This window comes from Solea solea, chromosome 12 (genome assembly GCF_958295425.1).
Source record: "Solea solea chromosome 12, fSolSol10.1, whole genome shotgun sequence".
Classification (NCBI taxonomy): domain Eukaryota; kingdom Metazoa; phylum Chordata; class Actinopteri; order Pleuronectiformes; family Soleidae; genus Solea; species Solea solea.
The window spans coordinates 16,939,417-16,963,214 of record NC_081145.1 but is presented as its reverse complement, the minus strand read 5'-3'; the positions used below and the strand labels follow the sequence as shown (position 1 = coordinate 16,963,214).

Here is a 23,798-nt window from a genome sequence, read left to right as displayed (position 1 = left end):
ATAAGAAGCAGAGTAACGCTGATGCGCCTTTCACAGTTCGGTATATTAAGTTACACATGGGTGGTAATAAAACCTTCTTTTCTGCATGTGGAACATTTAATCACTCCTCTTTCCTGAAACATGTGCAAAAGGTTCGGTCAAACGTGTGTCATATAAGTGGCTCATCCACTGGAACCGAGGAGGTCACTATCTTAAAGCTCATTCTTCTCTGCATATTCTTAGGCGAGAGGCTTCCGAGCGGCTGTATGTTCTATTTACACTCCCAGTCATCAGTAGGTCTCCTAATGAAGGGTGACATGCCTGGAGCTGGTTTAATTTTCAAGGCATGCTGGTGAGTTAAAAATTCCACATCCATCAACTAAAAGACACCTGTTGCATTTCTGACATACACTCATACATGTGTGTGTGTGTGTGGGGGGGGGATGCGTTATGTGAGCCCCGCCAGGCTCTTCTATACATATCAGAAGGCAGCATGCCACGATGACTGTGCATAAAGAATGACACCATGTGGTTGTTCAGGGGAACTGTCGCAAAACAGCACAGGTTTTCAAGACGTTAAATCATTTCAGAAAACAAGTTTTAGACTCACAGTAACTGTCAAACCCTCTCGTGTACTCACAGGCCACTTTATTAGGTACACCTGTTGAACAGGTGTATTAGGTAAACCTGTTCAACAAACTATCTTATCGGCAAATCTCCACAACGCAGCGACTCAATGTACACATGGTCAAGACCCCCCAGGCGTTCAAACCAAGCATCAGAAATAGAGCTGAAACAATTACTCGATTATTAATCAATTACTAAATTAATCGTCAACTACTTTGATAGTTGATGAATCGGTTTGAAGTTTTTCCATGATTAAAACAAGATTTTGTATTGTTTTAGCTGCTTAAATATGAATATGCTCTGGTTATTTTGTCCCAGATAACAAAGAAATCAAAATATTGTGGACAAACAAAACAAGACATTTGAGAACATCCTCATTTCCAGGTTTGACAAACACCGATCAACATTTTCTGTCATATTATGGACCAAACGATTACTCGAGGAAATAATCGACAGATGAATCCATTATGAAAACCATCGTTAGTTGCAGCTCTAATCGGCAAGAAAGGTGGTTTAAGTGACACGTTGGTTCAAAACAGGTCGAGTATTTTCCAGAAACTGCTGATCTACTGAGATCTTAACACTCAACCAGCTCCAGGGTTCACAGAGAACACAGAGGTACAAAAAGGACTAAATATGCAGTGAGCAGCAGAGAAGATACATAAACATTGCTAATGCCAGAGGTCAGCAGAGAATATGAAGGCAACAGTAACCCAAATAACACTTATGCAGAGAGCAAACTCTCAATTCCCTCAAAACCCTCACTTCACACGTTGCCAGGTTCACATAATACCTAAATAAGTAGCCAGTGAGTGTGGGTGTAGTGTGGAATCACATGTTAGTAGAAAAGCACCAAAATCTAGGCTAATGCATTGCACAGACTGCTGCAAGGATGAGCTCAATCTGTAACCATAGGTGGTTCAGTTCAACATCAGTTTGTAAAAAAATATCTCCAATCGAAAACAAATGCAAGCCAACAGCGACTGGAAAAAGAGTGTATGTAGAGATGTCTGTCAAAGGTAAAAAAACAATTAAAGATGTAAAGATGCAGAAAATTTAGTAAAAAAAAGTACAGTTTTGATGGCAATGAGCTTTAGGTCTTAAAGTCTGCGAGTACACAGACTATTCATCTTTAATATTGAAGTATCAGCGAAATTAGTTACATTACAAGCATGGCTACATTATAATTCCGGGGGACAAATCCATATGAAGAAAAAAATAAAAATACAAACTTTAAATTTAAAAAATGTACAGAAAATGATTTGAGTTAAAAACCAATATCTGAAAATGGATTTAACAATTCAGAATCCTAAGGACAAAATGCACTTGGCTTGGATGTTGGTATTTACACTTTTATACACACACACATACACACACGTCTGGTGCCATCATCACTATGTACAATGATACTGCAGAAAACCGTGGGAAAGTTCGACATGGTGGTCATTCCTTTGAAGCAACATGAAGGAAAGAAATGTAGACAACATATGTGAGCTGTTCTCCAGTCCTGCTCTGTTTTAGCCCTCAGCTCACACAAACTGACAAGTCTCCTCATACAAACACAAGTGTTGTGATCTACAACTGGACAAGCAAACAATTTACTGGTGCACCAGAGGGGAAACCAGAGCTCATATGAGGACAAAGGCTGAATTATGTGCTGGTTGAAGCCATTTCTTCTTAGTAAATCACAATGCATCACGGCTGACATCGTTAAAAAAATCATTACAAGTTAGTATCAGCCAAAAATTTCTTTCTTTTTAATTTTACAGCAGTGCCACAAATGTTCAGTGATGGCTTTCAGTCTGGAAAAAAAGTCCAAAATGTGTGCTTTTTTTGCATAGTCTCAGTGTGGTTTGTGTTTCTTTTTCTTGTGTTTTTTGTCCTTCTTCTTGCTGGAACATTTAACGCAGAACCACGACTGGTCCTCGGGTGGCGCTGCGTGGATTCCAACACAGGGCCTGGGGGCAGACAGAGGAAGAGAGTTGAGCTGGAGGAGAAACTGCTGAGTAAACGTTTACTTTTACATTTCGATGGGGATGTGGGGGGTGCAGAGGAACAGATACTAATCGCAAACCATTACAGGATGTAAAGTAAAGTGGCCCAAAATTATTATGATGACACAAGCAGTTTGAAAACAGAAAGAAGAGTTACCTGTGATAAAGTTTTAGGATAAAAAAACCCCAGCATGTCCTATCTTTAAATAAAATAATAATGTGCTGATGTACACGCATTAAAGTGTTTATTACAAAATGTAAGTTATTTGCTTGCTATGTTATTATTTTCTCTCATAACTGACCCACATGAAACTATGAGGACAACAGAGATTACAGGTCTTAACAATTGAGTCACGAGTAAACACTTGTCTGAGTGGACATTATAACATTAACCCTACATTTGTAAACATGTACATTAGAGTGTTTTGTACTAGGGATGAAGCATTACTCACACAAACTACCGCATTACTATCACTAATTATCATACATCACATGAGAGGCTTCTCAAAATATGGAGCAACCAACTGAAAACTCACCCAAAAGTGAATTTTGTGTATGTTTACACTACAAATTCTGAACAATAGTAAGTAAATTGTTTGCTAAGCTCAACTAAACTCTTCTATTAAAAACACAAATTAGCCCGAAAATAGACAAATAAAAAGGGAAAATAATTGTCTTACCAATGATACCAATCATCACAATCATCACATCCTATCATGGGACTGCCATCATCAGGTTTGTTGCATCCAGGACAAATCCAGATCTTGTTTCCCCATTCGTCTCGAATCTTAGGATGAAACACAAACCAGAGGATGAAAAAAAACAGTTCCTGCATAAACATAATCATATTTATCATACATAACTCGCCATGTAATCTCACCTAACTGTAATTCATACACTGATCACCTAGACTGAAGAAAACCTGTTATAGCTGAACTGCACCGGAAATGCATGCATTTATGGTTGGAAATGAATAACATGTTGATACCACAATGAGCACTCACCACGTAGGCACTCACAGTTTCAGTAACTACGCTGCGGACTGGTGGTTTGACGGAAGTGGCAGGAGAAGACATGGGGCCCAGCGAGAGCAATGACACCGGAGCCGGAGCTACTGGAAGTGGAGACGCAGGTGGAGGCAGAATGGGTACAATTGGTGTGAGCATGGGAGGAGGTGGAGGTGTCCGAGGGCGATTCCCAGGTCCAGACTTGGCAGCAGGGGTCTTTGGCGCTGGTGTCTTTGACTCTGAATTCGGAACCACCTTGCTGATAACACTAGACATGAACAGAGAGAAAGACAAGTCAGCATCCTGGATATGTTATTTAGGTAGCCGTGTACGCAGCGGCGTCAGCAACATAAATAGCGTGACTTCATATCAGGTTGATACGGCATAGCTGGCCAACAAAAGCTGCGTTTCCACCACGTAGAACGGTACGGTACATATTTAGTAGTACCAAAATAACAAGCCCAAACCATTCCATATTTCGGTACCCTTCCCTTGGAGTACCGGAGTAATGGTACGGTACGGGTGGAGCTAGACCCGCGACAGTCAGCTAATTGGATGACAGAAAAGCATCACTCTCGTGACTGGTGTTTCTTCAACGCCCTCAGTCTATTCTCATACAAAGCTTGACGTCTTGTTGAGACGAACAGCCACAAACCGAGCTTAGCTGCTAGATGTCCTCCATTGTTGTCTGTCGGGTCACGTTCAATGTCATCGTTCATTAACGTTGTTCGTTAACGCCATGCTACGTATCTCGCTGGCGCGGCCATTAGGTACAGTGCACACCGCACACCCCGCCTACCAAGTAAAGGCACTGTTCTAAGTCAAAACACAAGCCTGACTGAGGGCTTTACTGTACCAAACCGAACTGTACCATGATGGAAACACGACTAAAGGGTATCGACGGAGGATGTCCTGCATTCTTGCGTTCTTGGCATGTGCAGGTACAGAAGGGTTATTCAGGTACCCTTCTTGATGTTTGACAATAGAAACACAAGAAGAATTGTGACGTACTAAACTAAACCACTCGGTGGAAACAGTCTATAATATGGTACAGTCTTGTTCTTTAACCCGTGCTTGAAAATAAGATCACAATGAGGTTAAAGATTAAATTCTATATGGAAACCAAAAAAATAAAAAATACTACAAAAATCTTCCCCCCCCCCCCCCCCAACAACACAGTTTTTTGTCATTAAAGACAGATTAAAACATTTTAAAATGTTAGATTTGCTAATTTAAAGCCAAATGTATGATTCCATGAGTCGGCTGAGGTCCCCATGACATTAATGTCGTCCGTATAGATCCACAACAGCACAAGTGGATGGAACCTATGCAGCCCAAACATTTGTGAGTGTACATGTCGACTGCACATGATCCAGGAGGGACATTATTATGGAGTGGAACAGAATGTTGGATTAGGTAGACATGGCACACTAGACTGACAAGGTCCCTCATTTTAGAATGACTGGAATTGTGGGCATGCAGGCTTGAGCAGAATGACTACACAACTCTGTGTGGACATGGAATGTTTAGAGAGGACCTTTTATGGTACACAATAGGCAACAATCAGATTTTAAGAAGTATTACAAGCAAACAAGACAACAGCTCTGACCTCACATTTGATACAAGCTATAGGTAGCTTGGCAGCACTTTGGTCAACTCAGTTGTTTTGAAAACGTGCTATAGAAATAAGTTTGGAATGGTTCTTGATATTGCATCTAAAGAAGCCTCAAGGAAAACCTCACCTTACATACAAAAGAATATTACTGATAAGATTTATTAGATGCTTACATTTTGTCTTGGCCTGCTCCCACTCTGAGTGTCAGTCGGGGGATGACTGGAGATGGTAAAACAGCTGGAGTTTCATCTTTTACCTGGGGAAACAAAGGCAAATGTAAGTGACATTGTGAGACACACCAAGACAAAATGTCAAACTGAACCAGGAAACTTACCTTCTCCAATCTAATTCTCTCTTTTTCCTTCTCCTTTTCCCGTTTCTCCTTTTCCCTCTCCTTTTCTTTCCTCTTCTCTTCTTTCTCCCTCTCCTTTTCTTTGGCCTTTTCCCGCTCCTTGTCCTTCTCCTTATCTTTCTTTTTCTTCTTCTCCTTCTTGTCTTTCTTCTTTTCCTTCTCTTTGCTTTTCACGTCTTTATCCTGGAGCATTGGAGGCAGAGGAGGAAGTATAGCGGGCATGCGAAGGCAAGCTGACGGGCTAAACAGTGGTAGGACTTCACCCAGAGCAAAGGGAGCTAGCGCAGACTGTTTCTGCCTGTCGTCCTTGTTTCTGTCTTTATTCTTCTCCTTCTTATCTTTGTCCTTTTTATTTTTTTCTTTGTCCTTCTTTTTGTCTTTGTGCTTTTCCTTCTCTTTTTTAGGGACATCTCCATCTCTGGACTTTATCTTGATGGACCCCTCAGGCAGATTCAGGTCTCTCTGAACAAAGTGCTCATCATCCTTGATTCCAAAATCCTTCCAGGGCATCTTGATATCTTTGGAAAACTCCTTGTTTTTATCCTTGTTCTTATCTTTATTCTTCTCTTTTACCTTGCCCTTGTCCTTTTCACGATCTTTGTCTTTCTGCTTGTCTTTATCTTTCTTCTTCATTTTAGTTTTAAGCTCCTTCTTCAGCTTTTTCTTGACCTCTACTGATGACACAATCTTATTCTTCTCCTCAAACACCTTGAGCAAAGGTTCTGGTGTAGGTGGTGAGGCTGATCCTGATGATACAAATACTCCTTGGCTTGGTGGGGGTGCAGACGGACCCCCCTGGTTGACCTTTCGGATAACCTCATTTATTGAATCGTCCATAGTCCAGTTTCCTTGGCCTATGTGTGCCTGTAGATGAAGAGGTGTTGATGTGTCTTTCATAGAGTTGCTGGCCCCACTCTGGTTTTTAGGTGTAGATGGCTCCATGATGGTCAGCCTCCTGGGGCTGGAGAGACCATTGCTATCTGAATCAGAACCTGATGAGAAAGCAAAAGGATCGGGCTCCCGCTCTGCACAAGCTCTGGCTATCACAGCATCAATTGAGTCATCTATAGCTGTGTTATCAGGCTCTAGTTTCTTGAAAGCACCTTCAGCTAATGCCCTGTCCTCTATATTTTGACGCATATGGATGTTCTCTTTGCCCATCCTCTCACTGATCGCAGACAGCGGTAGCTTGTGCATACTCTCTGTCTTGCTTGGCGGTTGAGATGCTTTGACTGAAACCATCTTTGGGCTCTTGGGGCTTTTAGGACTCTTAGTTCTGCCAGGTGATTTCTTCCTTTCCTTAGATGGATTTGGAGAATGGATGGGACTGCCACCCACCGGAACAGGAATGACCCCTTTAGGGGACTTAGTCCTTTGTCTGCCAGGAGATGAGACTTTAGGCTTCCTTCCAGGAGTGGTGAGGCCCTTTTGCTCAGGGTGTTTTGGTACTGCCAGCTGAGGTCTGAAGGAAGGCAGGGCTCCAGGGGGAGACTCAGGCGACAGGGGGTCGAGGCTATCATGAGAAGGCAGTATGCCTGGGGGAACACGTTGTGGGTTGAGAGAAGTGAGGGGCTCCCGGGGCTCAACCCCCCATTCTGGGCTGAGGCCAGGGTACATGCGTGGTCTCTTAGAAGTCGGCATCATGCCAATAGCTGCATCGGGACTGTCTAGGTGCCTTTTCAGTGGATTGTTCTCATCATTGACTGCCTCGTCATCTTCAATCTCCTCCTCATCCTCTTCCAGTTCCACCTGCATTGCTTCAGCTGAAGTGCCCATGTCAGCAAGGACCTCCTCCTCCTCTTCTTCTGGAGAGGGAAGCAACATAACATGACTTAAGCATAAGCACAGCATCTGTTTTAACACAGCCACTTCTTATTTTTATGATAACACTACCATCAAACCAATAAGACTAAGATTTTATATGTGCAGCTGCCACATTACGTAGACTTAGTTACAATTTAATAATCCCACTTTCATAAACGTTAAAATGGTCAGAAGAGTTGATTGTCTTGATGAAGAGTGTAGTTTCTGGTGCTGGCTAATGATATTTCTAATCAAGCATTCTAATCAAAATAAAGGAAAGAAAATATTGGAAACAAAAACAAAAACAGATTGTAGCCACTATCAACATTGGATAAACTTCATTACTTCTGCTAGATATATTAATATTGGAGGAGTGAACTGGTAATGGTGTCCTGACAAATTTATCAAACAATCTTAAAATGCTGAATACACACTCACACACAAATGTGGTGGTAGGGCAACAACTCTGTAACTTTGTAACTCACAATATTATCTGTGTTAAGAGCGCTATAACAAAGGTTCAATTTATATAACAAATTTGTTACCTTTGTTATAGTTACCTCTATATATCGATATCACGTTTAAGCTTTGCACACACTCCAAGATATAACATAATATATTATGACCTCCGATTTCTGACGTGTTTCTGTTTAAGTGTATTTTCTCAGGAAGAACCACAACTGACAGGTTTCTTCAACTTTTACGACAGAGCAAAACTCAATCTTTCATTATCTGGCGTTTATCATGATAGTTATTGATATCTATTAATCTGAAAACTTTTCATCGTGATCATTTTTGTGATTTTCGGCCTCATCACTCCACGCCATATGTGGTAAATGTTTTGAGATCTGACCTTCTTGTAAGGAGACCAGGGGTGGCATGTGATGTGGAATGTAGTCCTTCCTTTCCTCTGCATCTCGGGCTCCAGGCTGGGGAAACTGCAGGACATTGTTTTTGCTAACAGGAAAGAGTGGTGTCTGATGGGCAAATGTCACGGGCTCCAGGTTGTGCACATAGTCCTCCAGTTCACTCAGACTCACACCCAGCAGCTTGAAGGCCTGGCTGACATCATCCAGGACAGGATCTGTTCTTCCATCTGAAATTCAGCATCAAAACAGGCCAGTCAACAGAGGGAAGAATAAGTCCTGGAAAATATCTAGTTGCTATTTATCTGACAGATACAGATACTTTGATGGGCAGAGAAATGAAAAGAGAATTGTACTTTGTTCAATTTAAATATTTTTCTATAAAAACCACATTGTTGGTGTTAAATGTACGCGATATTTCTCAGTGTCCACATAGGTGTCTGGGTTTGTGTTAGCAACAAACCCAGAGCAGAATGTTATGGCATAGTGCATGCTTTCCTGATATCATACAGCCCTAACATGCTTTGCTATGTTCACAGCTACTTCTAAATCTACTAATCTAATGTAGATTTAAAATATAATGGAACATTACCACAGGAGACAGCATCAAATAACTGACCAATCCTTCAATGTTCTTACCATACTGCACACTGTATATTATACATTGCAGCCTTTGCTAACCGATAATTGCAAAGGCTGCAAACGGCACTTTTCATTTTAAAACCAATTCGTCGTTCAGCCCTAGTTCAACCTCAGATTAGGATCTGACGATAAACTGAGAGCAAAGGTTTGATTGCTGCTCATACGAAGAGGTTCCCTGACTGTTGTTGACATGCAAGCTAAAGCAAGTAATAATGCTCAACAGGTTTCACACTAAAAGTGACTCATTTACAGACAACACGGCAAACTGCTAACTCACACACACATACAAACACTGTGTTGTCCACAGATAGACAACATTTCGGTGACAGAATAAAAAACAAAAACAGAGAAAGGGGAGAAAAAAGCTGATTAGCTTTGGAGCCACTGTACTTTTTGACACATCAACCTTTGCTAGGTAGGGGGCGCCAGCTACAGAGCCAGTCAACAACAACGTGATCGACTTACTTCAGGTTTATAGGTTCAAAATGAATCGAGGCGGCACATGAAGTACTTACAGAGCTCGGTGTACCGGTGGCAGACCCTGGCCATCTGCAGGATATATCGCTGCAACACATCGGACAGCAGATCGCAGGCAGTGAGCTGAACGGCATCCCAGCCCAGAGCCTGGCAGATCTGCGCCACCGACACACGCAGCAGCGAGCGGGCATAGCTCTCGCACATCTCGCTGACTAAGTTTCGGTATTAAACCCGGTCAATTCCTCTTCCTGAGCATGTTTCCAGTCTTCATTTTTCACAAACCCCCGAGGGGCTGGAGAAAACCGGCCTACGCGGTTAATTTTAGACATCTACTTCAGTAAATATATTGGCGCTTTTGCCAGAGTCGCCATCTTGATTCCATCGATAGACCCATCCCCGATATTGAACCTGCGCATGCGCACTAGACCAGGCTCGTCCACTCAGGAGAAGGGTCAGGCTGCAGCCCTGTATCGCTCACGACACGCCCCCTACAGCAACTCAACCCTTGATCCCTAACCGTCACGGCGGAAACATGTCGTAAGTCGAAGGCGTGTCGTGAGCGCTACAGGCTGCAGCCGGATATTCTTGACGCTCAGCGCGTTACTGTGTTCGAGCGCTTCATCACCGTCCGACGGTGCGCAGAAATACTCTTTTATTTTATTTTTCCAGAAGAACTTGATGGACGCCAGCTGCTGTAAGACACCACCAACCAACCAAACTTTTTTTTATTCAGAAAATATTGTATTCCTACATTCATTTACACTTAAGGTTTTTTTTTGTTTTGTTTTGTTTTTTTTACACAATTAATTGTTTATATTTGCATTTGCAAATGGTTTAGGGCATGTATTGGCAGATATGGAAAATACTACCCATAAATATTTTGCATCATGAATAGTTGCTTGCTCATACACTTCTTTTTGTTTAAAAAGTGTTTTTTGTTAGCTTAGATTGAGGTTTTATAAACACCATAGGCCTTGCTTTTTCAAAGGCAGTAATATTTCTACAGCAGTCCAAACAGACGTGTTTTGCGTTTTTAAGTGGAAGCGTAGCAAACAACAGAGAGTGAAAAGAGTTCTGAGAGAGTGTATATTTCTTTTGAAGGCCTCGTTCCCTGACACTTGAGAGAGGGAGCAGTCTCACCTCTAGATTCCACTGGCTTAATGCCTTTGTCAATCACACATGATTATTGGCCAAAATACATGTGTCTGAAGCCATCACATTGATAAATCAATTAATTCTATTTAATGTGCAAAGCTGGCCTCTCACAATTATCTAAACCCCCCTCAGTTAATACTTCCTGGTGCCAGACCTGATGCAGTCGATAATCGATCATAAATGACGTGCAATTTGTAAATTATGGTCACATTTAGAGGTAGATAGGCAATAAAGGCTTTAATAAATGCTATATAAACAAAGTTCTAAATAAAGTAAACAAAAGTAGGGTATGCTACAAGGTGTGGCTAGTGTTGACCTAGTGTCGGTTAACTCATAAATCTACATTCATAAATATATTGTTTTTTATGGCTTATTTTATGTTGTAGAAATTGTTATGTAATCATATTACATTTTGGGTAATTAAAGGGATTTTTCAAATGATATACAAAAACCGCAGGCAAGTTTCAACATTTCAATGTTCAGGTCACAAAATGCATAATTGTTTTTATACATATTGAATATCTATGAAGCACTGCATGGGTAGACTTGTTTTTAAATGATTTTTATTGAATTTTAACAGGATTGAGGTATTTAGAGGAGTACAGCCTTTGTGGGGGAGACAAAGCAGTTTGAAGTTTCTCTGAGACGCCACCAGTTAGAGGTTCTGTTAAAAAAATATTCATCTTCTATCAAATCAAATTATGCAGACAGTAATCCTGGGGTTGAACAATTGCCTGCATCTGTCAGGCTGTTAACACTTTATTTTATCGTTTACTTCAATAACTGCTCACTGTGTCAAATGACAATCAATCATTTCTTGATTAGACTTGATTAACAGATTCATTTGCATAGACATTTGAACTGATCAAACCAATTGGAATGTTGCTTTTGCTGCAAAATGTTAAATACAATGCTTGCAGTCACTGTTGTGAAAGACATTTTATTTACTCCCAGTGACGCCCTCTTCTGGTGAAATTTAGGTACAAATAGTTTTCCATTGTAGTTTATTCTCATTTATTCAGCACAAGCTTGTAATTATTCTTCTTTGGTGACACCCGTGTGTAAACAGTTGCATGCATGGGCTAACGCAGCCACTCATGTCTGTGTCCATGTCCTTAAAGCCTGTTACTTAACTTGTGGTTCCCAAACTAGATAAAGATCAAGAAATTTTAGCCATAAGTCATACAAGAGCTAATAATTGCAGTTACATTTAGTCCCCCATGGAACAATTGAGGTGATAAAGTAGTAGCAGCATCATTTTATGGCACCACAGAAAGATCGTGAGATGCTCATCATTTTCTTCGAAGTGAAACAAAACATTTTATTCTCTGAACTCTCATTTGTGCTCTACAAAAATGTATGCTCATAGATTTTTAACACAATTCAAGATATTCATCATTAAGTTGTGTTTGTCTTGCTTGACCATGAGTTAAAAATCCTGGACAGTAACCTTCACAGTATATACACTAGCGACTGTAAAAATGTCACACATCATTAAGAACTGGCAAACTTCACTTCGTTGTACGGACCGGACAAAGCATTGCAAAGTTTACAAAATATCACAATACACAAACACTATAAACAATTATGTTGCACTTGTATAAAGTCAGATTATAAACTACATGACGGATTTACAAATATTTAAACATTACAAAACAACTGAATGGATTTATTACAAAATAAATACGCTATGCACAACAAAGCTGCAAATGCATTGGCATCATAAACTGAATGATAACCGCGTTTACAAATAAAGAAAATGTAAAACATGTTGAAACATTAATTATTGCTGCCTACATCGTTAGGCATGAAGTCATAAGTCACACTGGTGTGTATTTAATGTCTGGACAGTTTTGTCCTCACATCCAGTGAGTCTTGTAATGGTTGTGCGCTGAATCATCCATTGGATTTTTTGAATAAAAATATTTCACTTGAGGAATTTGTCAGGAAAGAGTTCACCGTCAGAGTGAAAATTCCATTTCTCCCAAATGTACCATCTGTAGTCGCATCTGTCAGAACAAAAAAAACACATTATTCCTTCTGGTAATAGAGGTTAACTGAGACATAGATCGACTCTGACAAGGAGCAAAAGTCATTAACACTGTCCTTTAAAACATTGAGAAGAGCGTATTTGGATCTCACCTGTTATGAAAACAGGGTAGCGGGCTGATATGTTATGGACCTGCAAGCGAACCAAACATGTGAGGTAGTCGGGCTGATGTCTTGACATGGCGTCACACTCGTGGTAAGGCAACACCTCCAGTATCCCAGCGTCTCGGCAAGAGTTTAAAAAGAATTGCTTCTCTTTTGCCTCTGCACTCAGCCTGCACGTGGGAGAAGAATACGTAAGTATGTATAAAGGGACAAAGTCGACTTTTTTTTCTTAAGGAGGCTTAGGGCCATTTAACATCTTCCAACCCCTGCTGTGCAGGGTTTACCGTTCAGCAGTGGCCAGATCTGGACAAGCTGATCAGGAAGGCCAGCTCAGTGATCGGGGCTGAGCAACTACTGGAGACACACACACACACACACACACACACACACACACACTATATATGTATATGTTATATTATTTAACTTAGTAGTGAAGTAGGGAAGTTATCTGAGGAAATGTGTGGTGTTATGTTTGTCTTGAAGCTGTTGTGGCACTGTAATTTCCTGTAAAGGATTATTAAAGTATCTATTCAGTATCTAATGTTGAGTCAAAAGACCAGATTTTAAAAGAAGAAACAGCATCAGCCGAACACTGAGAGATTTACATTTGACATAATTGCACACAGGTATTACTACACCACCTTTTAACTTAAGCTCATTAGTGAGATTGGCTTTTTAATTTTAAGGAGTGCTGGATTCCCTGGATTGGTATTTTGGGTCCAATGTGTTGAGATGGATGTTAAAAAATTACTTTTCTGGTCATATAGGCAGTACTTGCTGCCTTTTTGAATGCACATACACAAGGAAAACAACCTAAAGATAAAATGTTTGTGACTGAAAAGTTAGAATGTATTTTTTCTCCACTCTGTTTGTTACCGTTCCCTCATGTTTAAACTCCGAGACTCCAAGACCAGCTGCATCCTGCCATACTGGGAAGTGAGAGAAAGTTATTTTTTGTCAAGTTGCACCTACCTGGCATTTTCTTTCAGCCGTCGACTGTCTCTGTAGTGAACCATCCATTTCCACTTCCCCGTTTTGCTTAGCTCATGCAAGATTTCTGAGCATTTTTTCATGTTGCCTACAAATCAATACAAAGTTGAGATCATGAGTGGCACTTGGATAAAATATGAGCTCAAATAATACAATTTTATACAACAAAAGGTTCACATACAAAGACTGATGTCCCCCAATGCTGCTCTGTCAAACATGATGAAACCACCCTGAGTGAAGAGCTCCTGGTGGGTGAGATTCACAACGTCATCTGGTTCATCAATTCCAGCAAACTGCACACCTGGTGTCTTCTTCAACTCGAGCAAACGAGGGACCTTGGATATCAGAGAGCATGAATTGATGATTTTCTATTGCAAAAAGCCTGTTATAATCTTCTGCAGCAGATGAGCTGTTACCTTGGAGATGTGCTCTGCAATGTCTTCATTCCTGAGGATGATGAGTAGGGATGAAGAACTATTCTCACCATGGAAGAACTCAGTGGGCTGAATAGCAGAATGGCCCTCAGACTCCATCTGTGCCTGTTGAAAAAAAAAAAATAGGAAATACAAATTCTAAGAAAACAAATCATGAAATTACTCATTTGTCAAACTGACAAATGTCTACAATCAAATTCTCCCAAAACAACATTTGAGTGCACCTTGGAGTGTGATTATTTTTTTTTAACCTCACAATTGTGATGAAAGAGACACTAATATCAACACTGCAATCACGATGACTGAATATAAAACAGGTTTAATGCACATTCTTCCTTTTGAGCCCCAAAATGCCAAGTGCAGACACTGCCACTGTGACCCGGTGACATCAAGAGTGGAAAAATGGCTTTTAAACCCCTCAAACCAACCCAGAGACGGTCTTGGCTATCATTCTTGAAGTATTTAAATACACCACAGCTGAACATGAAATAAACAGCTGAACATGCATCAGTTTGATAATGGCCAGTTTTATGACCCAAACTGCAGCCCTGTTTTAATTAAATTTCTGACAGCTGTCATGCAGTCCCTATTCATAATCAATCTTTAAGTTGGTTACAATCAGCCTATTTTATATGCACATTTATGATAAATGCCAAACCTGAACATTTTGAAAATGGAAAAAAATAAGAAAGATAAAATTTTAATTGATATCCCATTATCAAATGCAAATAAGTGATTATGGAAACAAATTCAGAGAGTAAGGAATTATGAAGGGAAATTATTCTTTTACCTTTGTTTCTTTAAAGAGGTCGTCGTCAGATGTCTCCAGTATGTAAAATCTGTACTTTGTTTTCCAGGATTTCTTCACAACTGAATTGAGATAGCTTCGAAAGCTCTCATCCATCCTTCGTTTCATTTGATCACAGACGTCAAAATTATGACTTGGTTCCACATTTTTGTTATTTCTGTCTTTTTGGAAGTGCTTGGGTGTAGATTGGGCCTTCTTGGCAGAACAAACTTCATCCATCATTGTTTCATATGACCTCACACATTTTGCAGTCACCCCAGAAAGTCCACCATGTTCTTTTAACTTGTCTATTTCTGGTAATTCTTTTTCTTTTGTGGAGTCTGCCATGCCTGTTTTGTTGGACATGTCTACCTTGATTTTTTGTCCAACAAGTGACGGTGCATCTATGAGATCCAGCAAATCCTCCTGATCTTCTAGACCAGAAAAGCACACTGTCACAGGACTAGAATGAGACAAATTCAAATGGCCATGTGTGTCCTGTTGGCCCGTGGTTGTCCTCTTCCTTTTCAAAAGTTGCTTCATTTTTTCTGATAAGATGAGATGCTCCTGTTCAATTGATGCTTGTGTGAAGTCATCTTGTAGGCATCTCTTGGAAACCTGCTCCAGAAAAGAATACGAACTCTTCTGGTCGGTGTTAAACACTGTACATGTGAGGGAAGTTTGAGGTTCCTTGATGAGACTGTCCTCTATAGCACTATCGTCATTGGCAGCCACAATTGACGTTGAAGCTTTGGAGCAGTCTTTGAGTTTCATCTCAGAGTTGTTCTTACTTTTATGTTTTTTTGCTGATTTCAGTGATTGCGCTGATAGAGATGAAGTCCTGTTCCGTCCTTTGTACTGATATGAATGATCTAAAAGCGGGTTTTTTTGCAAAACCAAGTTGGCTTTAATGCTGTTGATATTTGACAGGTGACTACTTCTGGAGGAAGACTTATTTGATTCTTGCTTATCATTTGGTTTGGAATTTCCCATGAAATTTTCTGACCCTTCCAATGGCATGGTGATGGGTATAGTGCAGGTCACTTCAGGGTATTCAATGTGTCCATCTTTGGTGATGCGATCTGCTTGACTTTCATCACTCATAGAGGGTTTGACAGCCACAATGGGACGTCGACTGTGTGAAAAAGATTCATGATTTAACCCGGACTGTGATGTTTTATACCTGTCTGGGACATTTGCTTTCTTGGCTTGAAGACCCTCGGTAGGGGATCTACAGATAGGAGAAATACCTTGCCTTGTAGAGGAGCCCTGTAAATTATCTTTTCTTTCAAAACTGTCTTGAAGAGACATGTCCATTTTGTCTAACTGCAACTGTACACCAAGTACTTCCACTAACTTAGTTTTGAGAGGTGAGTTAGAAGCTGACACCACAACTGGTTGTAAATACAAAATCTTCTTGTTCTTTAAGTTCCTTGAAATGTGGCTTGGATCTAAACCAGCGGGTATGGGTTTACGGTTAGGGTTTTGATCAAGACCGTTTTTATTAACAGCCGTTTCAACCTGGGATGCATTGTTGACGTGGTTTGATGTGGAGAGGAACTTGTCTACACTTTGAAGAACTCGTAGGGTTCTTAACTCGAGATCAGGATCTTGACTGTAATGAGGACTGGGATCACAATCAAATCTGGACTTTTGACAAAGTTTTTGCTTAGCTAGCATCTTATCTTCTGCAGGTTTTGAGCCCATGTCGAGCTGTCTTGGAGAAGTGTTTTCACTGATTTTTGCAATATTGCTATCCGATGTAGGACCAGGTATGGACTCTGATGGCTTCTCATCCAAAGTTGGGGTAGGGCACCTTTCATCAGACTCACTTCCAAAGACTACTTGTTGGATGGTTTCAGTAACATTTAAAGGGAATATTCTATCAGAATACAACTTTTCCCTCCTACTATTAAGGTCAGGTGTTTTTCCTACCTCAGTCAGCAAGTTAGGGTCGACAGCATCACTAATAAGAGGTATTCCTTTCTGGCATTGAACATCTTCAGTTTTGTCTTGTGGGTGTGTGGTGTCTACCACATTTCTACCACTAAATGGAAATACAACCGCGCTTGAACTTATTCCCATTTGCTCATTTGTTTTGTCCATTTTCACACTTGTTTCTTTGGTTAATGCCTCTTCACACTTCTTCATAACCTCATATTGTGGTGGAGGAGAGTGGTGGTGAAATGATTTTTCTCGAGCTGTGTTGTCATCCATTCCCTGTATCACAACTGATTTTGTTTCCTCAACTTCATGGTCGTCACTACTGATACCAGAATTGACTTGCACTACCGTGTTTTTGCTTCCCGTTTCCAAGCAGTCCTTTTTCAGGGGAAATGACTCAGTTACACAGGACCCATCCAAAGAACTATAGCTCTTGTCAGCAACTGGTATTGCTACCTCCTGATAATGTTCCCCCTCATTCAAACAATGATCCATTTCTGGGGTTTCCTCAACTGCAGTGTCCTTGTTAATGGATTCTGTTCCACATGGAATATGAGGGGCTTTTTCTGAAATGACATGTTTATCCGTCAAAGCACTCTTCCCCAAGTTCAAATCATGGCAGGAATCTTCAGCTTGAGATGCTTGTTCATGAATTAGTGTTTGGAGGCTACAATCTGTTGGACCACCCTTCTCAACGGAATCTGGGCTGTCATGCAACATAGGTAATGGCTGATCATACTTCTCATTGCCAGTTTCCATAGCTTTTGCATCAATCTCATGTCTTCCAAATGCATCTTCATCTATAATCAGTTTTCCTTCATGTACTGACCAAAATTCCACATTATTTTCAGACTGGGTAGGTGTAGCTTTATGTTCCTCCCTTGAAAACTTTTCCTTTTCAAAACTATTGCCATCAATGCAGGAAGAATCTTTGTTAGCAGCACCTTCACCTGTACAAATCTCCATTTTTGGAGACAGTTCATTTTTGGCTTCCTGGCATGGATTCTCTTTCTCTGGACAATTTACCCAATCTTTGGTTTGACTTTCATTATTCTCATCTGTATGATCGATTTCTTTGCCTCCCATTGTGGACTCTTTTTCTTTACCGTGTTTGGATGAATCCAATGTATGTTGGATGTATGTCATCTCTGTAGTTTGGGGAATATTGGCATCACCTTTCATACATGTCTTCCCTTTGCTAAATCCATGTAGCATGTGGCCAATTCCTGAAGCAGCTGGGTCATTTTCTGTCAAATTGGACACACTTTTCATCTTTTCTTGTGGCAGAATGAACAATCCTTTTAAGGATGGCATACCAATGTCCTCCGAGCAGCCAGTTTTTTGTGAAGGAATACAAGTTTTGTCATCTTCACAGTGACTTCGGTGATCATCAGTTATCTCTGTAGAGTCTGCCCTTGTGCAACACTGGAAAAAGAAACAGTAAACAGAACATAAGAATTGAACATTATGAACTATGTATTCCCCGCCTATCGCCCGATGTAGCTAAGATTGGCACAGCACCACCCGCGACCCTCTGGTGGAGGATAAAGCGGTAGATGATGACTGACTGATGAACTATGTATTGCTATTCACTTCTTCGTTTCTCTTGGGCTTTTTCAATATTTTGATATTTTTGCTTTGATTTCTTTTGTGGTCTGAAGAAAGCTTCTAATAGATGCTGAGAACTATTTGTGTGTACATTATATGAAAAATGAAGCAGAACTTCAAAGCAGAACTACAGCATCTTGCCCGCACTTACGAGAATATCAAAACAGGGCACAGCCACTATTCCAACCTACTACAGGCTGTGCTACATTATAGTATATTGGCACATATTCCTTTGGAGTGCCAGCATAAGTTCAGACTCTACACATCAGATTATCTAAATGGGATAGCTAAGTCTTAATTGAAACATACTGTAACTATGACTATTTTATATCAGACAGACCAAATGAAAATTCTGACAAAAATCACAATTTAGCCTTCTGTATACCAGCATTTATAGAAACAAACCTGTAGAGTGCTTGCTTCCTGTAGTCCCAGGGAGGGCTTGAGTGTGCTCAATTTTTCACTTGCTTCTTTTTGTTCACCAGACACAGAGGCATTTTCTTGGTTGATATGTGGATCTGAAGTGACAGACTCTGCATTGGAGTTCCTTAGTGACAAATCCAAAACCGTGGATCCTTCATCCAAGACAACATTGTCCGAGTTATCCTGAGTGCTGGCTATGCTTGACAAGGCATTTGGCTTAAGCTCAGTCCTTAGTGGTGTTGGTACCGTTTGAGTGGACATTTCCAAAGACTCACTCTCTTCTGGACACGGGTTTGTGAAGTTCGAGTCAATGTGAAACAATCTGGGTGTTGACCGGCTGTAAAACAGACCTATCCACATGTGCACAATGAGCCGTATGTCTTCAGTGGTGTCTTGAATGGTGAAGTCCCATGGCCTAATATGAAATGCACAAAAAAAAGGAGTAGTTATAGTTACATCATTCTTAATATAATTTACAACATTCAGCTTTCAAACATTCATTTATTCATCCATGTGAGCATTGTGGGGGCTGCTGGAGCCAAACCCAGCCGACATGGGGCAAACATGGGGTAGACCCTGGACAGGTCACCAGTCCATTACAGGGCCAACACACGGAGACAGACAACCAACTCTCACATTCACACCTACGGTCAATATAGAGTGCATGTTTTGTAGACTGTGGGAGGAAACTAGAGTACCCGGACAAAACCCACTCGCAGTTTTAATATACACTGCCTGGCCAAAAAAAGTCGCCACCTAAAAAAAAGGGTCACATCGTTGGACCGCCTTTAGCTTTGATTGTGGCACTCATTCACTGTGTGGCATTGTTTCCATAAGCTACTGCAATGTCACAAGATTTATTTCCACCCAGTGTTGCATTCATTTTTCACCAATATCTTGTATTGATGAGCAAAGCCTTCTCCAGCACATCCCAAAGATTCTCAATGGGGTTAAGGTCTGGACTCTGTGGTGGCCAATCCATGTGTGAAAATGAAGTCTCATGCTCCCTGAACCAGTCTTTCACAATTGAAGCCTGATGAATCCTGGCATTGTCATCTTGGAATATGCCCATGTCATCAGGGAAGAAAAAAATGCATTGATGGAATAATCTGGTCATTCATTATATTCAGGTAGTCAGCTGACCTCATTCTTTGGGCACATAATGTTGCTGAACCTAGACCTGACCAACTGCAGCAACCCCTTACCCATTTGCTTAGTTAAATCCAGGTGGCGACTTTCTTTTTGGCCAGGCAGTGTATGTTGCACAAATCTTTAAATCAGAACATTAGCATTACTATTAAAGATAGGGTGGGAGATCATTGTCTGGAGCATTTCCTTTTGTTTAAAATCCTCTTCACAACCCAATTGTAACCCAGAAATTGATACATTGTCACAAAAATGAAAAATGTCAGTCAGCTGTGGAATGGCCTGAACAAATTAATTGGATTGTGATGCATCAATCAAACTGCCATCTGATCTGATCTGATGCCATCTAAATGTAGGCCACTAAAACAGTTTTTCCAGGATCCCCAACCCTACCTTCAGATTCATTGTAAAAATAACAATATACTGTACATACCCATGCAAGGCTCGCATGACACCTTTACTCTTGGGATCACTTGCTAACTTGCTGTCGCCATGAAAGTCATATTTTCCTTTCCATTGCTTTGTGACTTCAACAGATTTGTACTTGTTGACAAAACTGCGAGAGTGGCTAAACTTCTTCTTGCATTCCAAGTGTTTTTTCATAGATTCTTGTGTCCAATAGGTGCTTTCACCCCCATCTTCCTGACAGACAGAAGGGGGTACTTTTTCAGTTTGATTACCATACAACTGTTGGTAATGGTGCAGCAGCCTGGTAGAACCACTTAAAGGGGGTACCTGGAAAGGTGTACCTGACAAACCCAACACCAGAGGGGAAGACAGGGGCAATGAGTAATTATGTTCTTTGGATATTAAGTCAACCATTTCTTTGTCTCCCATGAGATGGCTTGAAGAACACTCAAGAGGTTGAATGGGTCTAGCAGCAGGCTGCCTTAGAAGAGCATGAAGAACTGACTCCTGTTCTGCACTGGCAACATCTTTTGTAAGTTCACACCTCTTCTTATTTGTCTCAGGTTTTCTCCCAAATGTTGCTTGTGGTGGAAACAGGTCATTACTGGCACTAAGTGCCAAGTCAGCAAGTAAGTTCAAAGCATCTGCAGATGAGCAAGTACTGTTCATATTTTCCTTTACAGTCTTCATGACTGAAATATCTTTAGCCTGTTCTTTGTACTTGGGTTTTTCAGCATCTAAGCAAGCTGGTGTTTGAAAATGCAACCACCCTGTGAAGACAAAACAAAGGAGAACGTATTACTGCCAGGAACCAAAATGTAAACTATGCTATTGTTTCAGTAGAAACAAAAAGAAAATTGGTTTGTAAAGCCACCTTTGGGTGCAGATGGATCATACTGGCAACAATGTAACAAGCAAGGGCAAAGCAAAAGCAAACTGAGCGTTGGCAAATAATTAGCAAAGCAAAGACAGCATAGTAGAAGTAGTTATAAAGACAGAGGAAATAAAATGTTGATCAGTTCCAATGGCATGCACATGTCTGGACTGAAAAAATGCGTATTAAAAAATACTGAAATATTACTTACATGTCTTTTTAACACATTCTTCAGAGACGCTTTGATGTTTTTTGAGCGTTTTCGTCCTACGCTGTTTTAAGAGAGCCGATGGTATAATTTGAGGTTGTTGTTTGCTTACAATTGTTTGTTCTTGTGTCTCTGATGAGACTCTCCTTTGTTGACAATCTCGACCCTCACTTTTCTGTACCTCTGGCTTCTCTATAGGAGTCAGTCCAAGGGCATATGCAAAAAGAGGGTCAACCGACAGCATTTCTGAAACTCCCTTGACAACCACATTGTCCTGGCCAGTCAAAGCCTCATCATTTATCTTCACTACCCCAGCATCAGAGTCACCTTTGCCTTTCTTGAGACAAGGCTCAGTGTTATCTGCAGAATCTTTAGATCCGTCTGTCATACATGTTTTTCTCTTTCCCCTTAGGAGAACTGATTTCAGTTTATTCAACAGTAATTTGCCTTTTAATGCAAATTTTCGTGGTGAGGTGGAATCAGTGTTCTTTTTTGTGGGTTCTTCTGACGAAGGATGGTCTATGACATCGGCCTTTGAGGAATGCTCACCATGTTTTGGATTCAAAGGCTGTGCACCATTGTTTGATTGTGTTACCGGGATATGCTCCTTTAAACAACTGGCCAGATTTTCAGTTTGACTCACTTCACTCTTGGATGTTGTGGTCTCAGTGTCCTCCACTGCTGTTTCAGTGCTAGAGTCTTGGTCCATTTCGACTTTGTTACATGCATTCACTGAGGCATCAACCAATTTCTTTTCTGGGTCATAATTTTTAAATCGAACCTGATCCTTTAAAGATTGTATCTGAACAGTAACTAGAGAGCCATGTGGGACCAAGATTCTTCCACATTCACTGACAACTGGCTTTAAGTCCCAATGCTCAATTTTCTTTCTGGGAGGACACATTTCATGTCCCATTAAAAGTGAGCCTTGTCCAATTTTTGATGACTTTCTCTTCTCTGCCACTCTCAAACCAACAGAAGAACATCTCACAATCTTATTTTTAGACGACAGTTTTCCAAATTTCCATCTTTGCCTTCTTAATTTTTTCCAATGAGTATTTGAAGGACTGCTTAGTTCCCTGGCCTGGTCTTCTTTCTGTCTCATGGAGATGCTCCCTGCTTTTTTGATGGTCTGTAAAGTGAGAGTCTCAGAACAAGCTTTAGGTGCCCTTTTTAGAACTATGGAATGTCCCCTTCGTAGTTTCCTTGGTTTTGCATTAATGAAGTGAGTGGCCTGAGGGGAATCTTTGCTTTTGATGTCCACATTCTCATCATGCAGATGGATCAATTCTGCAGTTTGCAATTTGGCTTCAGAAATACCTGAAATCTGAAAGTCATCATGCTTCATTGTTGACATGGTATTGATCAAACTTAAACTCTCATCAGTAACACTTCGTTCAGCTGAAGTGATGCTGACAATTAACTCTGCTGGAAGATCATCTGATGTCGCAGGAGTCAAGGGATCTTTTGCTGCTATACCATCAGTTTTGATCAGTACAGTCCAGTTTTCAGAGTCACTGGTTGCATCTTCTGGTTGCAAATCATCCGATTTATCATTTTGAGGCCCAGCTGTTAAGTCAACATGTGTTTCAATACTTGTCGTACAATTGTTCATAGATGTCTCAACATTTACAGTTCTTTGGCCTGTCACCTGATCTTCTGACCCATATAAGCGGTCTGTAGATGTCTCAACATTTGCGGAAGGTCTTTGTTCTGTCACCTGGTCTTCTGACCCCATACAAATTAAAGTGGTTTGTACCTCTTCAGGTGATGATGGACGGATGTAAACATCATCATCAAGGTCATATCTTTGCTCGTCTTGTTGAACTGCCATGATTTCTGAAGCCTTTGACAATGACAGTTGAAATGAGGCTGGTTTGCTTACGTATGACCTCAAGCTGTGCCATGCCTTGTTAGTCCACTCAGGTGATGAGTAAAGGTGTTTGTGGGCAGGCAGAATGTCATATTGTTCTGGAAAGATGCCAACTTCCCTTGAGGGACTTAATTCCAACCCAGGATTAATCAGTGCAGCGTAACTCTGCATATGCTTTACCAAAATCCCAGACAGCTCTTCAGTTGAATCACAGCTCAGCGTTTTTTCAACTTCACCCTCCGCATAATTTAGTGCTGGCAGAACTTGAAGGATTTCAGATGACACTGTTCCCTTTCTCTGTCCAGATATTGTGCCTGTGAGGAACACAAAATAGTTTGTTAAATGTCCGCATTGGTTGAATTGAATATCATTAATGCTAATCAACATGTAGTGCAATTGTTATTATTAGAGTATCTTAATTATCAATTTATT

At 40.7% G+C, this 23,798-nt stretch overlaps 2 protein-coding genes across 4 annotated transcripts; both read right to left on the bottom strand.

Moving 5' to 3' along the window:
* Positions 1-1,698: 1,698 nt before the first annotated feature.
* Positions 1,699-9,774, bottom strand: taf3 (TAF3 RNA polymerase II, TATA box binding protein (TBP)-associated facto). Of its 2 annotated transcripts, none has more exons than XM_058646074.1 (7): positions 9,401-9,774; positions 8,231-8,473; positions 5,557-7,379; positions 5,396-5,478; positions 3,605-3,875; positions 3,281-3,387; positions 1,699-2,564 (listed from the first exon to the last, which is right to left on the bottom strand). In XM_058646074.1, the coding sequence occupies exons 1-7, from the start codon at positions 9,564-9,566 to the stop codon at positions 2,450-2,452; spliced, it is 2,808 nt and encodes a 935-aa protein (XP_058502057.1). In that variant the 5' UTR covers positions 9,567-9,774; the 3' UTR covers positions 1,699-2,449. The 2 variants fall into 2 exon arrangements, with proteins under 2 accessions (XP_058502057.1, XP_058502058.1); XM_058646075.1 differs by having other exon boundaries at positions 3,620-3,875.
* A 1,289-nt stretch (positions 9,775-11,063) lies between these two features.
* Positions 11,064-23,679, bottom strand: LOC131469719 (protein TASOR 2-like). 2 transcript variants are annotated; one of them, XM_058644995.1, is made up of 10 exons: positions 21,497-23,679; positions 20,739-21,181; positions 20,437-20,645; positions 18,840-19,272; positions 14,886-18,251; positions 14,078-14,200; positions 13,843-13,996; positions 13,644-13,749; positions 12,660-12,841; positions 11,064-12,526 (listed from the first exon to the last, which is right to left on the bottom strand). In XM_058644995.1, the coding sequence occupies exons 1-10, from the start codon at positions 23,535-23,537 to the stop codon at positions 12,414-12,416; spliced, it is 7,170 nt and encodes a 2,389-aa protein (XP_058500978.1). In that variant the 5' UTR covers positions 23,538-23,679; the 3' UTR covers positions 11,064-12,413. The 2 variants fall into 2 exon arrangements, with proteins under 2 accessions (XP_058500978.1, XP_058500977.1); XM_058644994.1 differs by having other exon boundaries at positions 20,437-21,181.
* Positions 23,680-23,798: the final 119 nt, after the last annotated feature.

Bases quoted from the DNA above. Each gene is read 5' to 3' on its own strand.
- taf3 (XM_058646074.1), bottom strand. From the start codon at position 9,566: ATGTGCGAGAGCTATGCCCGCTCGCTGCTGCGTGTGTCGGTGGCGCAG. The intron at 5,479-5,556 runs GTAAGTTTCCTG...TTGTTTCCCCAG, and splicing joins AGAGAATTAGATTGGAGAAG to GTAAAAGATGAAACTCCAGC. The intron at 2,565-3,280 runs GTAAGACAATTA...GTCTGCCCCCAG, and splicing joins TGTGATGATTGGTATCATTG to GCCCTGTGTTGGAATCCACG.
- LOC131469719 (XM_058644994.1), bottom strand. From the start codon at position 23,537: ATGCAGAGTTACGCTGCACTGATTAATCCTGGGTTGGAATTAAGTCCC. The intron at 21,182-21,496 runs GTAAGTAATATT...TTGTCTTCACAG, and splicing joins AGAATGTGTTAAAAAGACAT to GGTGGTTGCATTTTCAAACA. The intron at 13,750-13,842 runs GTATGTGAACCT...ATTGATTTGTAG, and splicing joins ATTGGGGGACATCAGTCTTT to GCAACATGAAAAAATGCTCA.